At 36.4% G+C, this 16,288-nt stretch overlaps 1 protein-coding gene across 25 annotated transcripts in view; it reads left to right on the top strand.

The window, feature by feature from the left end:
* The window catches only part of Atrx (ATRX, chromatin remodeler), a 146,333-nt gene that overhangs the window by 100,305 nt on the left and 29,740 nt on the right, over positions 1-16,288 (top strand). For 24 of the 25 annotated variants that reach the window (NM_001105757.2, XM_063279780.1, XM_039099473.2 and 21 more), the window contains 6 exons: positions 1,022-1,159; positions 2,431-2,606; positions 4,080-4,197; positions 7,172-7,302; positions 8,535-8,623; positions 8,789-8,961. In NM_001105757.2, coding sequence (NP_001099227.2) covers positions 1,022-1,159; positions 2,431-2,606; positions 4,080-4,197; positions 7,172-7,302; positions 8,535-8,623; positions 8,789-8,961 — 825 coding nt within the window. Of the gene's footprint in view, positions 1-1,021; positions 1,160-2,430; positions 2,607-4,079; positions 4,198-7,171; positions 7,303-8,534; positions 8,624-8,788; positions 8,962-9,856; positions 15,973-16,288 lie in introns of those variants that run through there. The other variant, XM_039099475.2, reaches the window with a different exon arrangement.

Raw genomic sequence — 16,288 nt, 5'->3', positions numbered from 1 at the left:
CTCAGCAGGATATTGTCTAAAAGTACAAACCTTAACACTGGGGTTCCATGGCACATATCTACAATCCGAAGGCTTGGGACAGGGAGGCAGGAGGAGCAGTAAGCACGTCATTCTCCTGAATTTAGTGGAAACCAAGCCAGCCTTAGTATATATGAGATTCTAGTTCCTCTTCTGCTCGAGGTGGAACCTAGATCCTATCGACGAGCAGCACCTTTTTTTTTTTTTTTTTTTTTTGTTCTTTTTTTTTCCGGAGCTGGGGACCGAACCCAGGGCCTGGCGCTTCCTAGGTAAGTGCTCTACCACTGAGCTAAATCCCCAGCCTCGCAGCACCTTCTTATAATCACTGAGCCATGTCTTCATTCAGCTCCTATATTGTGTCTTATAGCACTTGATATTTTTGTTTTCATGTTTATTTAAACTCTTTTGTGTCTTAGGCAATAATTTTAATATAATCTAATGCCACAGGATTATTTTAAAATATATTTTCCTTCTATTTGTTATGCTATTCTGTAATCATTTTAATATGTCTTAGTTCTAAAAGTTTAATCCCTTAAAAGGTATTTTCTTTATGAAATATCCAAATCTGTTGAAGATAATCTTTACTGGTATTCTATTTCTCCCCCTCTGTCTCCATACAGGCTTTCTCTTTCTAGCCTTGGCTCTCCTGTAACCCTGTGGAAAAAGTCTGCCTCTGTCTCCTAAGTGCTAGAATTGAGGGTTTGTGCCACCATGCTTGACTGGTTTGGTAAAATCTTTAAGCTATATTCTTCACAGCGTTTGGCGATCTTTAGTAGTACTTTAATATTAGTTTACGAGGACTTTATTAATATTAACTAGTGCCATTTCAGTCATGCACAATGGTACATAGAATATGAATATGCTCCCAATGATATTGCTTTACTTTCTAGATCACAGGTATAAAATGATGAACTATATATACTTTCATGTGCAACCTTTCTAGCTTTATCGTTTCTTTTATTTTCATTTTAATTAAGTGTTGTTTTTATATATAATTTTATAGGCCCTGATTTTGTTGTCTGTGATGAAGGCCATATTCTAAAAAATGAAGCATCTGCTGTTTCAAAAGCTATGAACTCTATAAAATCGAGGAGGAGGATCATTTTAACAGGAACACCACTTCAAAATAACCTAATTGAGTGTGAGTTAATATTATGTCATTCTGCTGTAGAATGCTGCCATTGACTCATATTTTTGTAAATTTGACCATTTCGTTTTCTTCTTTTTGTTGTAGTCTGTGACCATAATGTATAGTTGATTCTTCTGTAAAAGAACAAGTTGTTTTTCAAGTGAAATGCTTTGTAAATCTGAGTAGCAAGCCACTGTGAAGATATGTGACATTGTCATTGTTTAGATATAACTAAAGGAAGAGAAATCCTTAAAAAGTATGAGAATACTTTAGTAAATTACTTCAAAATATACAAAATGTGTATGTGCTTATTAAAGAGGTCTGATAGTGGTATATATCCAGTTTGGAGGAAGTACCAGTAAGGACACAAACACTCCAGCTTTGATAGTGTATACCTCTAATCCCAGGACGCAGAGGCAGGTGGATCTCTGTAAGTTCAAGAATAGCCAGTAATACATAGTGAGACTTTGTCTCTCCCTGTAAAAATCAAAATAAAAAAGAAATGCCTGTTGTGAACATTTTGGAAAGTGGAGATGAGAACAAAAACTTCCAGCAACTCTTTCCCAGAATAGCATCTGCTCAGACAGAAGCGAAAGTGAAATGCATAGAGAAGTGCCTTGTGATGATCCCTCATTGTCACGTGACGCACAGGGGCTTATTTAGCAAATTGCAATTGGGATTATAGAGTTGCACATTCTCTAGTGTGTTTGGCTTTTTATTCGTTTTTTTTTCTATTTCTCTTCTATTCTTTTACAGAATGCTATTTTCCATTGAGTGTGCTTCTTATAGGACAGTTGATGGCGCCTTAAGAGACTTGAGCAGCTGAATTAAGAACTGAATTAGCTGTATAGCTTCGCCATAATAGCTTGTCCTCCATTTGTCTTACTTTCATGTGGTACTTAATTTTTTCTTTACAAGGCACTCTCACTGACCATAAAATCATCATTGCACTTATGTACACAATACAGTTACGTATACTTGCTTTATGCTTTACAGGTTATAAATAGTAGTTTAGAATCAACTGCTTTGTAACAAAATAGGTTTAGGAGGGTGACGGATGATCTTTTTCAGTTTCTTAGATGGTTTAGCTAGTTCTAGATCAGATTTGCAACCAGATTTTATCCTAAGCATAGCTTTCCCCCTTGCCCCTTTTACTGCCTCCCAATTCCCTTCCTGATAATACTTTCTATGAGATGAGTATTTGGCAGTAGGAATATTTTAGAGAATTTTTCTGGGTCTTTCTATCATTAATATTATTAATGAATTAATATCTTGTCTCTTAGATCATTGCATGGTTAACTTTATCAAGGAGAATTTGCTTGGATCCATCAAGGAATTCAGGAATAGATTTATAAATCCAATCCAAAACGGACAGTGTGCAGACTCTACCATGGTAGATGTGAGAGTGATGAAAAAACGTGCTCATATTCTCTATGAGATGTTAGCCGGATGTGTTCAGGTACAGAGATGCTCCACAGAAACCGACATAATGGAGTCCCACATCAATTTTTGACTTTAGGCTTGAGCTACTTTGTCTCATTTTCTTTTTGTAATTTAGTAATTATAACTCTTTGCATTATAGCTGTTATGATTAAGACATACTTATGTATACTTGACATGGTATTTAGACCTCACTGTTTGAATAGTTGTAGTTGAGACTAGTATGACCTAAGAGAGGAACTATTTTTAACGTAATTGTTGGGGGTTGGCAAGATGGCTTAGTGGTTAAAGGTCCTTGCCACACAAGTCTGGCAACCCAAGGTTAATTTCTGGAATCCATGTAAAGTTGGAAAGAGAAAAAGTTGCTCCACCAAAGTCATTCTCTGGGCTCTACATGGGTACTGTGACAGACACATTGTTCATATATTCATTCACACCTCCTTTCATAGATACAAGTCATGCACTCATGCATACACCAGTTCTATAGTGAACAGGTTAGTAATGTTATGTAAAATCAGACTGTCTGAATCTAAATGTACAGATTTTAGGTAAGTATGTAAAGATGGAGCTATCAATTCTGAGATTTCAAGACCTACATTCTCTCTTACAACACTAGAAGGTAAAGGTAGCTACAAAAATCTTCTACAGGAACAACAATGCTGTTTTTGAGTATGACTATAGTGCTATCATAGCAGATAATTGTGTTTGATCATTTTGGCTGTATGTACTATTAAGCACTTCTCTTCTGTATTACTATTACCACCCAAGCAGTAAGTTGGTTTTTCTGTTTAAGTAGTTATTTATATTTAATAATTATTAGTATTTGTGGGGTTTTTTCTGTCCGTCTAAGAAAATTGTTTCATTAGTGTTTTATACATATCTTATTTTCTCAGAGGGTACAAATATTACTTCAGAAATTATGTTTTGGCATACAACTCAGATTGCATTAGAATTTTGATTTTTGTGTGTGTGTGTGGGGGGGGGGTATTCCTTTTTTTCTCCTTCGAGATGGTTTTTATTTTTATGTAGCCTAGGCTTGCCTGGAACCCTAGATGCTCCTGCCTCAGCCCTCTCAAGTGTTAGAGTCGTAAGCATGTACTTCAACACTTGGCTACGTGACACTTTGATTCCTATGCTTGCCTATACTTTTAGTGGTCTTCACATGACTCTGGGGCATCACCAATTTTTTTCTACTTTTTTTTTAAATACAGAGAAGACCATCTTGAAAACTTGGATTTTGTTAAGTGATCATATGACCACTTGAATTTAAAACCTGATGCCATGTTGCAATATCTTTTTTACCTATGTACCATAACACGTAGTCATATGAAATATATTAAGTATAATAGTATGTGGTCTCTGTTATGAATTGAGAGGGAAACTATCCTTAAAAAATATTGACTATGTGTCTTTCAACTCAGAGTTATTCAAGCAGTTCATTCTGGTTACATATTTGGATCACTGATTTGCATTTTTGTCTTGTTAATTGCAGAGGAAAGATTACACAGCATTAACCAAGTTCTTGCCTCCAAAACATGAATACGTGTTAGCTGTTAGGATGACTGCTATTCAGTGCAAGCTCTATCAATACTACTTGGACCATTTAACAGGTAACAAATACATTCAGTTGTTTTCATCTTCTCTATGAGTGTGTTCTTTTTCTGAGGATATGGTCTTAGTAGTTTTTCATGTATTTTGCTTTCGTTTAGTTTTCTATTTGAACAAAATATGCTTAAAATTGCAATGTTTATGATTAAAATCACTGTCAATGCTAAACTGAAGGGGCAAACTTAAAGCAGTAATGGTTTTTGTTTGCTTGCTTTGTTTTTTTAGACAGGGTTTCTCTGTGTAACCCTGGCTAATGAAATCATGTTTAGTAGAAGTGCTCTTACCTTTTGTATATGGGGCCTAGCTTGACTTTCAGCACCCCCCCCTCCAAACAACACAAGAAAATCCCCAGAAATCTCTGTATTATATGTAAATAAGGCTTTAATTTGTTAAGAGTAATTTATGGAGGTGGTGGTTTCAGTTGGTTAAAAGTACTGGCCATTCTTTCAGAGGATCCAGGTCCAATTCCCAGCACCCAGATGGCAACTCGAAACTGTAATTCCAGTTACAGGGAATCTGTCACCCTCACAGACACATATGCAGGCAGAACACCAGTGTGTGTTAAAATAAATGAAGTGTTTTTAAACAATGGAAAAGAACTAGTTTATGCTGGCTGTTCCAGCAGACGCAGGTGGTTCTTTGAATTCAAGGCCTGGCTAGTCTACACAGTAAGTTCCAGGACCTCCAGGCCTATACAGAGCAACCCTGCCTTGAACAAAAGAAACAAAGTAGTATTTCTGAAGCATATGCAATAGAGGGAGAATAAAATTCCAGGACAGTTTTAAAAATATTCAGCTACATAGATTTTGAAAGGTATATAGATTAAATCAAGTTCACAAAATTTAAAGGTAGAATACAAGGGGAGGGCAGGAGAGATTGCTCAGTGGCTAAGAGCACTGACTGCTCTTCCAGAGGTCATGAATTCAATTTCTAGCAACTACATGGTGACTCACAACCATCTGTAATGGGATCTGATGCCCTCTTCTGGTGTCTGAAGACAGCTATACTGTACTCATATACATTAAATATATTAAATAAGGGGTCACTTATGTACACTATCAGATCATCTGCAAACAGCGATACCTTGACTTCTTCCTTAACAATTTATATCCCCTTGATCTCCTTTTGTTATCTAATTTCTCTAATTAGAACTTTGAGGACTATATTGAGTAAACAGAGAATGGGCAACCTTGTCTTACCCTGGATTTTAGTGGGATTACTTTAAGTTTCTCTACATTTAATTTCATGTTGGCTGTTAGTTTGCTATATATTGCTTTTTATCTTTAGGTATATGCCATGAATTTCTGATCTCTCCAGGATTTAACATGAAGGGGTATTGTGTTTTGTAAATGGCTTTTTCAGCATCTAAATGAAATGATCATGTGGCCTTTTTACTTCATTTAGTCTATAGAGTATGTTATGTTGATGAATTTTCATATATTTAACCATCCTTGCATTCCTGGAATGAAGCCTACTTGATTGTGCTGAATGATGGTTTTTATGTGTTTGAGGTTTCAGTTTGGAAGAATTCTATTGAGTATTTTTGGATCGATATTCATGAAGGACATTGGTTTGAAGTTCCTTGTTGAGTCTTTGTGTGATTTATATATAAGAGTGATTGTGGCTTCATAGAATGAATTAGGTAGTGTTTTTCTGTTTCTATTTTGTGGAATAGTTTGAGGAATATTGATATTAGCTCTTTTTTGAAGGTCTGATAGAACTCAGACCAGTATAAATTAGATACCCTTATGGAACACTGTCCACCAGCTATAGAACACATACTTAAGTGCATGTATAACATTGTCTAAAATACACACACACATACACACACACACACACACACACACAAAGTTAGAGAATAAGACAAGCCTCATTAAGCTTAAAGAATAAAATGACACAAAATATTTTCTTTTTATTGTATGTATTTAACATATGTAATAGGTTTTGATGTATATAGCTATATAGCAGGATAATTAATATAGCCGACCAAGTGTACCTGTCCTTTTCTTGTATGTTTTGTATAGGTAAAAGTACTTAAAATGCACTCAGCGTTTTACAATATGCACTATATTTTTAACTATAATACTTTAATGTTCATTACATGACTGAAAGTTTGTATCTGTTGCCCTCCATCTCTTCGTTTTCTCCACCCCCTGCTCTTGGCAGAAATTCTATATTTCTGTGGATTTTAGGTCTTTTTATTTTACTTCTGTAGCAGAAAGATCATTATTTATCTGGGTCTCTCATATTCTCTTCCACTTCCTTCACACTCACTTTGTACATCCAAAGCATAATTTTTGAAAGACTCTTTATGAGTCCTCATACTTGGAAAGAATTGCAACAAAGTCTGTCTGTATGGAGCCAGGCTTTATTTGTCTGTAATAGATGAGGGGCCATGAATACAATTTAGGATATTTCAAAAATCTAAGAAAAAAATATCTAGTTTTGTATCCTTTAATTAAAATGACAGTTTCCTTCCCAGTATGGAATAGGCAACAGATTATAGTTGTATTAATAATTATGACTGTGTTGTGAGTAAAATCAGAAAATACTTTATATATGTTATTGAGATCTTCAAGTATACTTGCCATATGTTATTGTGTAATCCATCATTTTCAAAAGTGCGTATGCTGAGTGTGGTAGTACACACTTGTCTTCTCAGCATGTGCTGGTGGAAGCCGGAGTGTCAGGTCTTGAAGGCAACTTAGACTATATGAAGTTCTGGCAGAAGAAACAAGTCATATTTCTTTTACCACATATTTGGTTTTTAATATTGCAATCATTTTTGTAAAGCAGGTTTTTCCTACAATCTTATTTATTACTTTATATATTTCAAAATATTAATAGTAAGGAATTAGATTTTATAAGCTTTTTCATACTTTGAAAAGGGTGTGTATCATAGAAAAATCTAATACAGGATCATCATGGTGGAAATGGAGATTCCTTGTGTCTTCAACTATTGTTTCTTTTGGTCAGGTGTAGGCAATAGCACTGATGGTGGAAGAGGAAAGGCCGGTGCAAAGCTCTTCCAAGATTTCCAGATGTTAAGCAGAATCTGGACCCATCCTTGGTGTTTGCAACTGGACTACATTAGCAAAGAAAATAAGGTAAATCAAGTACCTCAAATTGTTTAATTGTTACTTTTTATATTCTTTATATTTGAAGCAACTTTCTATTTCATTAATTCAGCTTCTTTTATTCTTAGTTTATTTATATGTCTTTGTTGTCATTGAGATGGGTACTTACTCTCTATCCCTAGATGGCATGAAACTTACTGTGTAGTCCAAGGTAACGTCCAGCTTTTGGCCTTCCTCTTCCCTTTGCCTTCTGAGTTTGCCATTAGAGGTGTATACCACCATTGCCTTGCTTATTTCTGTATCTTGAATTCATTATGCTTATAGGGTCATTAAATGTTTGTTTATGTGCTGGGATTTCCACCCAAGGGAGCTACATCCCCAGTTCTAAATTTTCTTGTATTGAGCCCTTTTACCTTTTTTGAGGGGTGACAGTGTATGTCTTACTAATTGAATGTTTGCCTAATAGGCACAAGACCCTTAATTTTGATTCCGAGTGACCTGAGCACACACATTCAAAATATGTGAAAATTTAAAAACTAGGCTAGGAATGCAGCTCAATAGGTTTAGTGTCTGACATGAGTGATACTCTGTGTTCGCTCTCCAGGACCACACAAAGCAGGCAAGGTGGCATGCATCTATCATCTCAGCACTGGGCAGGTGGAAGTAGGATGATCTGAGCTGGGGGTGTTAACACACATTTGTAATCTCAGCACTGGAAAGGCTGAGGCATCCAACATTGGGAGGTCAGCCTTGGCTGAGAGCTTGTCTTAATTATTCCTTTAGTTTGATGTCATTTTATGGTTATAGAAAAATGGTTTTATGAGTATAGCCGTACGAACACACACCAAAAGAGAGCATCATATCCCATTACAGATGGTTGTGAGCCACCATGCGGTTGCTGGGAATTGCACTCAGGACCTCTGGAAGAGCAGTCAGTGCTCTTACCCACTGAGCCATCTCTCCAACCTCACATTTTAATTCAGTTTCTCCTAATGTTAATATCACATATAGTCATAGTAACTTAGCAAAGCCAATAAATTTACTTTGTTACAATACACCAAACTCAGCATTGCTTCATTTTCACATTTTCTTCATCCCATTTCAGACCTCCTGTTTTATAATCTTGTTAAATTGCCATTATCTCTTTCAGTCTTCCATAATTCCTTAGTCCTAATTCATTTTATATCACTTAGTGAAATGAAATGTTTGACTTTCCAATGTATGTTGAAATGGGCTACTAAAACATGTCTTCTTTTGTCTAGGGCTATTTTGATGAAGATAGTATGGATGAATTTATAGCTTCAGATTCTGATGAAACTTCTATGAGTTTAAGCTCAGATGAGTATGCAAAGTAAATTGAGTACTTTTGTTCCCTATACTGGTACATTTAAAAGCCTGGACTTGTGGGCGGTCTTCTGATAATTGGCTTTATACCCTTACTTAATATGCTTTCCTAACACAAAGTTCTCTTTTTTCTCTCCCTCCCTCTCTTTTTTTCTCTCTCTCTCCATTTTAGAAAGAAGAAAACAAAGGGGAAGAAGGGGAGGAAGGACAGCAGCTCAAGCGGGAGTGGTAGTGACAACGATGTTGAAGTCATCAAAGTCTGGAATTCCAGATCTAGAGGGGGTGGAGAAGGAAATGTGGAGGAGACGGGAAACAACCCTTCAGTTTCTCTGAAGCTAGATGAAAGTGAGTGTGCCGGACGTTTATTGTGCAACACTGGCTGAGGACACATCAGGTCGTTCGTGTTTGCTTTTGTTCTGTTCTCCTAGAGAGTCAATGCAAAGGAATCTCTTTGCTTAGGTATTAAGAGCGTGCAGAGTTAGAACAAATCATTAATGTTTAATTGTAGGCAAGTCAATTTACTCTGCCTGGTAATTTGGAGCAAAGAAAAAGGAAATCTAATTGTTTCTTTAAATGTCTATGCCTGCACCCAACTATTCTGACTTTGTGCATAGCTCTTAAATGTAGTTCATAAGTGATATTGAAGTGAAGCTGGTAAATTTAGTTTTATAAATGAATGCTAGATCTGGAATTCATGCTAGAATGTGTCTAATCTTAAGGCCTCTGTAGGATTTTCACTTAGATGCATAGGAAAACTGTAAGCATTTCAGGTAGTGAATTGTATATATTAGAACGAATTTTAATCACTTAGACTTTTCCTTTCTAATTCTTCATAATCTATAATTATGTGCTTTGGTTCCCCTTATAGCAAGTACAATTCATTTTTCTGTTTTTCTCTCCTTTATATGAAAGTAAAAGTTTACTGTCTGGTGGCTTCAGTTTTTCTCCCCTTATTTATGCTTAAGAGTTATTACTTAGCCATTCTATGTTCTTAGTGCAAACTGACTGTGTTTAGGAGCTTTAAAGCTGGGAGTAAATATCAGAATACTTCAAATATCTTACTTCTAAACGGCTCTGAATTTTTGGCATTGGGGAGTTATAGAGCAAAACATTAAACATCTGTGAGGAGGAAAGCAGTGTGGGTGGCAGCCGAATGATCTTGTGATCAGATAAGCTTGATTGAGCTCAGGTCTGCAGCTGACTAACATAGTGACTCCTCTATAAACGCTTCTCTTTTCAGTACCTCTGTGGAATAGACAGGTGGCAGCCTAACCACAAACCCTGGATTCTCCAAATCAGGGGAGTCATGAAATTTAAACTACAAAATTTCCCTCTTCCTTCTTTTCTTCGGCTACTCCATCCATTAAAGCAGCTTTATCGGCATTCATCTTTCAAGTAGATTTTCTTCCAAGAGTGTTTTCATCAACACAGCAATAAACTGTGCTCATAGAGTTAAAGCAGTGAAAAGCTTCTGCTATCTCCTCCTGTGCTCTCTTCTTCCACCCTTTCTACTTATAGTTCTGCAGTCTCTCCTTATATATGTGTGTTCCTGGGAATAATTACGTTAAAATAGTCTTACTGAGTTTCTTTTCTTCTCTTAGGGCTGAAAAGAAAGTGCTGTAAATGACTTACATGCAAGTCAGAGGAATGGGGAGGAGTTGAAGGGGAGGCAATACGAGGATGCATGTATGAAATTCTCAAGGAATTAAACATTAATTAATTTTAAAATTTGACTAAGACTCCCCCCCCCCCGCCTTTATCGTCAGGAAGTACAAGTGGGGATGTGTGGCTGCATTGCTTCTAGAAATATCTAGCTGCTTCCATTTTTTTGGTGTGCTTTCTCTCATATCTTCAATTGTGATATTGTGCAGGGCTTGGAAAGCACTGGCCCAAGATGTAGATTGTTGTATGTTGTGTGCTTAATCAGATGGGAAAGGTCATGCCTTCCAAAAGACAAGCTTTGACTGCTTATCTAGGGCTTTGCTTCTTTAAGTTTGAGTGAAGTAAAGGCATGTAATTTTTTTTTTACATATTTTACCAGAAACATTCTCTTGAATAACTGGTTAAAAAAAGAAAAACTCCAGTTTTGTTCTTTAGATTTAAATTCTCTCCATTTAAGAATATATACTATTATGGGCTGAAGAGATGGCTCAGTGGTTAAGGGCACTGGCAGTTCTTTCAGAAGACCAGAGTTAGGTTCCCAACACTCACATAGTGCCTCACAGGTATGTGTAATTTCTAGTTTCAGATAATCCAAAGCCACACAAACACACACACACACACACACACACACACACACACACACACACACACACACACAGATACATAACACATAAAGTAAGTGAAATTTTTAAATAAAGAATATGCCATATTCACTGGATAACTAAAATGAAATTACTTCCTTAGCATGGTACATTAATAAGTAGAATTCTCTTGTAGTTTTTTTAAATAGTATCATGTTTGAATAAGTTATTTAGGTTTATAGCATGATCCTTTTATATTTTATTAGGAAAGCTTATGGTAAAGAATAGCTACATAATCTAAAGATTATTGCTTTATTATTAGTGTTTTTAAAGTATGTTTTAAAGTATGAATAGCTGTATGTTATGTTTCCTTAATTTGGTTGAGTGGGTGCATTTTCGAAGATGTCTTACTCTGTAGCCCAGGCCTAGAAATTACTTCGTATCCCAGGGTAGCCTCAAATTTTTGGTAACTCTTCTGCCTCAACTTCCTTACGATAGCCTCAAATTTTGGTAGCCTTTCTGCCTCAACGTCCTTATACGTTTTTAAATGTATCCCATTTCATATGTGAATATAAACTTTATGACAGAATTCTTGTATTTGATGTAGGGCTATATGTTATTACTACAAATACACCATCTTTGTTTATTCTAAAATATATTTAAGTGCTTTCTACGAGCTCTAGTCACTGTTCTAGACAAAATACATTGATGGAGTTTACTATTTTGTCCAACTGATTGCATAGTCTATAAAGGAAAAGATTTTTTTTGAGCTCACAATTCTGGTCGCTGAGTAGCCCATGTTTGAGTGTCTGTAAGTAGCAGGGCTTTATAGAAAATAAGAGGTCAAAGCGCAAGTGGGATTCTCATAAGCATTCTCACACTGTGTCTCTCTGCCTCCGTTTCCTGAGGTGTGGATGTTCACATTCTCTCTTAACAACCTAATCATCTCTTGGGAATCAAAGCTTAACATGAGTTTTAGTGAAGACAAACCATGTTCCAGTCCACAACACCACAGTGCTTTTGCTTTGGCCCCACACACACACTAATTTTCTGTCTCTCCTTTCCCCTTCCTCCCTCTTGTTTTATATGTACACTTGTCTTGCAAACTTTTCCTCCTTTAAAACATACACTTTGTTATTCCAAATGCAGTAGTCCATTTATTTAAATATAGAAGACATCAAGAAGTTCTAAGTGAGTGTATTGCTTTCTAACTGTATTATATTTTATTTTTCTGAGATTCTTGTGGGGTCCAGAATATATATAAAGTAGTAGTTGGATGCATTTAGTTGTTAACACAGCATAGAATTGTAACAAAAGTTATAATTAAAGTATGTGAATGGTAAAATCAAAAAAGTCAACATAAATATTCGTGTGCAAATTTTAATATTAAGCACTGCTAAGGATTTGGTTTTTCAGACAAGGTTTCTGTGTAGTCAGTACTAGTCTTGAAGTTGACATGTAATACAGGCTGGACTTAAACTTGAGATAGGCCTTCATTAGCCTCCCTACTACTGGGCTTCTAGACGTGGTCCACCACCATGGCTAGAATATATTGTAATTGGAGTAGCCCATAGGTTTCTGGATTGCTTACTTTAAAGAAAGGTTCTCATGTACCCCCGGGTGTTGATATACACAGCTGAGTAAGATGTGAACTTCTGATCGTCTACCTGTTTCTACTTCAGACTGTTAGGATTACTGATATATCCCCTAATACTTTGATTTTGCAGTGCTGGGGATGAAATCTAGAGTTTCATGCTAGACAAGCATGAGCTGTAGTCCCAGCCCACAGTTTGCTCTTTTAGATTTTTCTGTAAGGTGTTGTTGTTATTATACTTAATAGGATCACAATTAGAATGGAAGGACTAACGTCATAGGTCATTGGTAGGCCACATACTTAGCATTCAGGATTCCCTCACTTTGATTCCCCAGGCATGCACAAAAGAGTGGCATCTACTATGTTTGCAGAGAAATTATCACATATTCTTAGCTTGGACATTTTCTATTTAACCTCACATTTTTACTCTCTGCTAGAATTTTTTGGTTCTGATATTTTCATATTATTATTATTATTATTATTATTATTATTATTATTATTATTATTTGTGGTTTTTCATGACAGGGTTTCTCTCTGTAGCTCTGACTGTCCTGAAACTCCCCCTGTAGACCAGGCTGGCCTCAATTTCAGAGACCTGCATGCCTCTGCTTCCAGACTGTTGGGATTAAAGGCTTGCACCACCAAATTATTTTAGTGCGCTATTTTTCAAAAACAATGGCTACTTGCCAGGTGACTAATTATATAAGGTTTAGTTAACATTTGTTTAGTAAGTTATGTGCCAGGGTCCTCAAGATCATGTTCAAGCTAGTAATTGATGTTCCAGGGTATAGTCGTATTCAAGACTATGAAACTTCTCTAGCATCAGATTACCACATGTACAAAGTATTGTCAACTAGAGAAGGTTGTTAGAGATTCATTGCTCAAGGGTTTTATTGGGACCTGGTTACTATATTTTCGATTCCCACAATGAAAGATTATTTTTGTTGTTATTTTTCATAAATTGCCTGTGTGTGCTGAGTTGTGGCTACCAGGCAATGTTTTCATGTCAGCAAAGAGGACTATTCACCATTCATGTTCCCAGATGAGCCAAGGGCCAGTAATTTGAGGCTAATCATTCCGAAATGAAAGGAATCATAAAGTATGAATAGAATTTGCCTACCAAGAGAGGAGGAGAATGTCCTATAAAATACTATAGACCCAAAAGTGATGGTATATGCTTATAATCTCACCACTCCAGATGATGATGATAAGGTCAGAGAAGCATCCTTTGGGTCTAGCCTTTGCTGTATATTGTGTTTGAGGTTAGTCTTGGCTACAGAGTAAGACCTTGTCTCAACCCCCCCCCCCAAAAAAAAAAAACCAACAACAACAACAAAAGATGTTTAGGGAAAGATGGAGTCTTATAAGTATGTGGCATGCCTAAATAATAGTTCATATGCTTTCTATGTAAATGCATAGTGAGTTCTGAGAAATTAATGGAGTCTTCTGGGACAAGGCTTAAGAAGAGGACCTTGTTAAATCTAAAAAGCAAGTTCAAGAACATGTAGAACAGAAGCCCTAGCAATATTCTAACCTTGCTTGACATTAGCAGCTTTGGATTTTTATTTTGTCTTTCTTAGTTTTTGGTGGTTGTTGCTTTTTTTGGTCTTCCTACTCAGGGACAGAATACAAGGCTTTGATCTTTCTGTATTTTGTCAAAATCTTAGATTACTCTCTCAAAGCTGCACCCCCTTAAAGGGATTAAAATGGCAGGTATGGTGGCACATGGCTGTAATCCCAGATGTAATCAAAAGGATCAGAAGTTCGGAGCAACCCTTGGCTACATAGTAAATTCAAGGAAAGCTTGCAGTACATGAAACCCTGTTCAAAAGCAAAACAAAATAAAACGAAGAAATTATTCTGTTAGTGATCCTTTGGGGTAACCTACAGAACCAAGTATAGATTCAGCCTGCAGATACATGCATTCACCTCGATCATGTTCACAGATTTGAGCCCCTTTGAAGATGAAATGGTACTGAAAAATTAGACAGGCCTCTTTTACAGGGAATAGTGGTAGATGCAGAGACCTGTGACTGCCTAAGATGCAGAAAATGGTAGATATAAGAGTTGGGGAAAGAGGAAGGGAAATGAATCACCATTCACTACACTCGATACTACTACTGTAACTATTAACTTTCGCAGTTACATGCATTGAGTGCACACTAGACCAGTGCTATCACCAGTCAGTCAGTCAGTCAGTCAAGGTAGTAGGAGAGGGATCACAGGCTCCTTTTACCTCTGAACTTTTGGCAGTCATTAGATTCGGGGGAGGGGAGTGACCGTTTTGTGTACCCTCCTCTGTTCCCACTACCCTCCAATTGATAGCACCAAACATACAATTACACAGATGACCCTGGTTAATCTTGGTGGGTCACAGAAGAAAATGAACACAGGAATGTGTCAGAGAGATTTTAAGGGAGGTTAAGTGGTGGGTACGACTGGTAGGAAGTTGGAAGTGAGGACATACATATATATACAAAGTGTGCATCTGTGAAATTGAGAAAAGTGTAATAGAAATACTTTGAAATGGTTGGCAAGATGGTTCAATAGGTATGTGCCACATAAGCCTGCAGACCTGAGTTTGATCTCAGGAACCCACATGAAGGTGAAAGGAGGGAAAGACTGCACAGTTGGCCTCTGCCTTCCACTTGTGTGACCCCCACCCCCCGCCATTATGTACAATAATAAATACACTTTAGAATTTTTAAGAGAAAGACAATTGTAGAACACTAGAAATAAGCAACCTTAGAAAAATGTAGTAACAAAAAATACTAGCAAGCAGCCTGAGGAACGTTAGCCCACAAAACACACAACATGGTCAGATTCTCAAGAAAAATTCTCAGTAAGATTATGCAAATATTGGATAAAGTCTGTGAAATCAATATGTCAAATTACTGTAAAAATCATACTGTCTCTTTGTGTTGTAAAATTTAAAACTTAGGTAAGATGTATGGTAGTTAGAAAACATAGCACCAAGCATGTATATTCATTGTGATGATTATATAATCATGTAGTGGCGTACTCCATTGCAGATATCTGAATAAGTGACAAACATGAATAATAACATTTTGAGTGAAAAGCCATACTGAACAAAAATTTTCAGAATGATATAAATAGTATTTTACTATTTGTGCATGGCTTAAAATGCCATGGTCATGTAGTTTAGGGATGCACTTGGGGTAAAATAGAAATGGCAAATATAAAAGAAGGGGATTGGTTAGGTCTTAGAAAAAGAGAGAGTGGAGCATCTTTAGAGTTCACGTGCATCGAGTAGACTTTACAGTTTTGACAAACATGATATGTGGAGGCACAGCTGTTCATTATGCTCTGCTTTTTATAACATTAAAATTGTAAATACTTTTCAATGCAAGACAATTGTGAGAAAATGTCAAAGCCTGTAAGGCATTTTTTTTTACTTTGATTCACATTATATTTATATTGTCTAATAGATTACTTCTTGTATATTTTACTTTATGGTCAAAATTTTTGTTAAAATATTAATTAAATAGTTCCGTATGATTGGGTGATTTTTTTTTTTTCAGGTGAGACTTTGGGTTTAGTAGCTCAGTGATAAGATTTTCTTCTTTAATCTCTCTGTCTCTTTGTGTCTCTTACAGTGTATTTTCAGGGTTTTAGTTTTTCAGGGTCTGGGGGATTTGTATCTCTTTATTGTTCTCTTTCTGAACTCCTCAGTCCTACTTATAGGGTCTGTCTTGCATTCTGTCAGAATCAATCTTCTGCTTGCTGTCATCTTGTATTTTGCTGACCCTTCATTTCTCCATTCTGTGCCTTCCCCCCAGTGTAGAGCTCTTTATCTCTGTTCATCCGCTGTCCT

Source organism: Rattus norvegicus, chromosome X (genome assembly GCF_036323735.1).
Source record: "Rattus norvegicus strain BN/NHsdMcwi chromosome X, GRCr8, whole genome shotgun sequence".
Taxonomy (NCBI): domain Eukaryota; kingdom Metazoa; phylum Chordata; class Mammalia; order Rodentia; family Muridae; genus Rattus; species Rattus norvegicus.
Note: the sequence above shows the minus strand (reverse complement) of the source record. Positions and strands in the feature narration are given on the sequence as shown.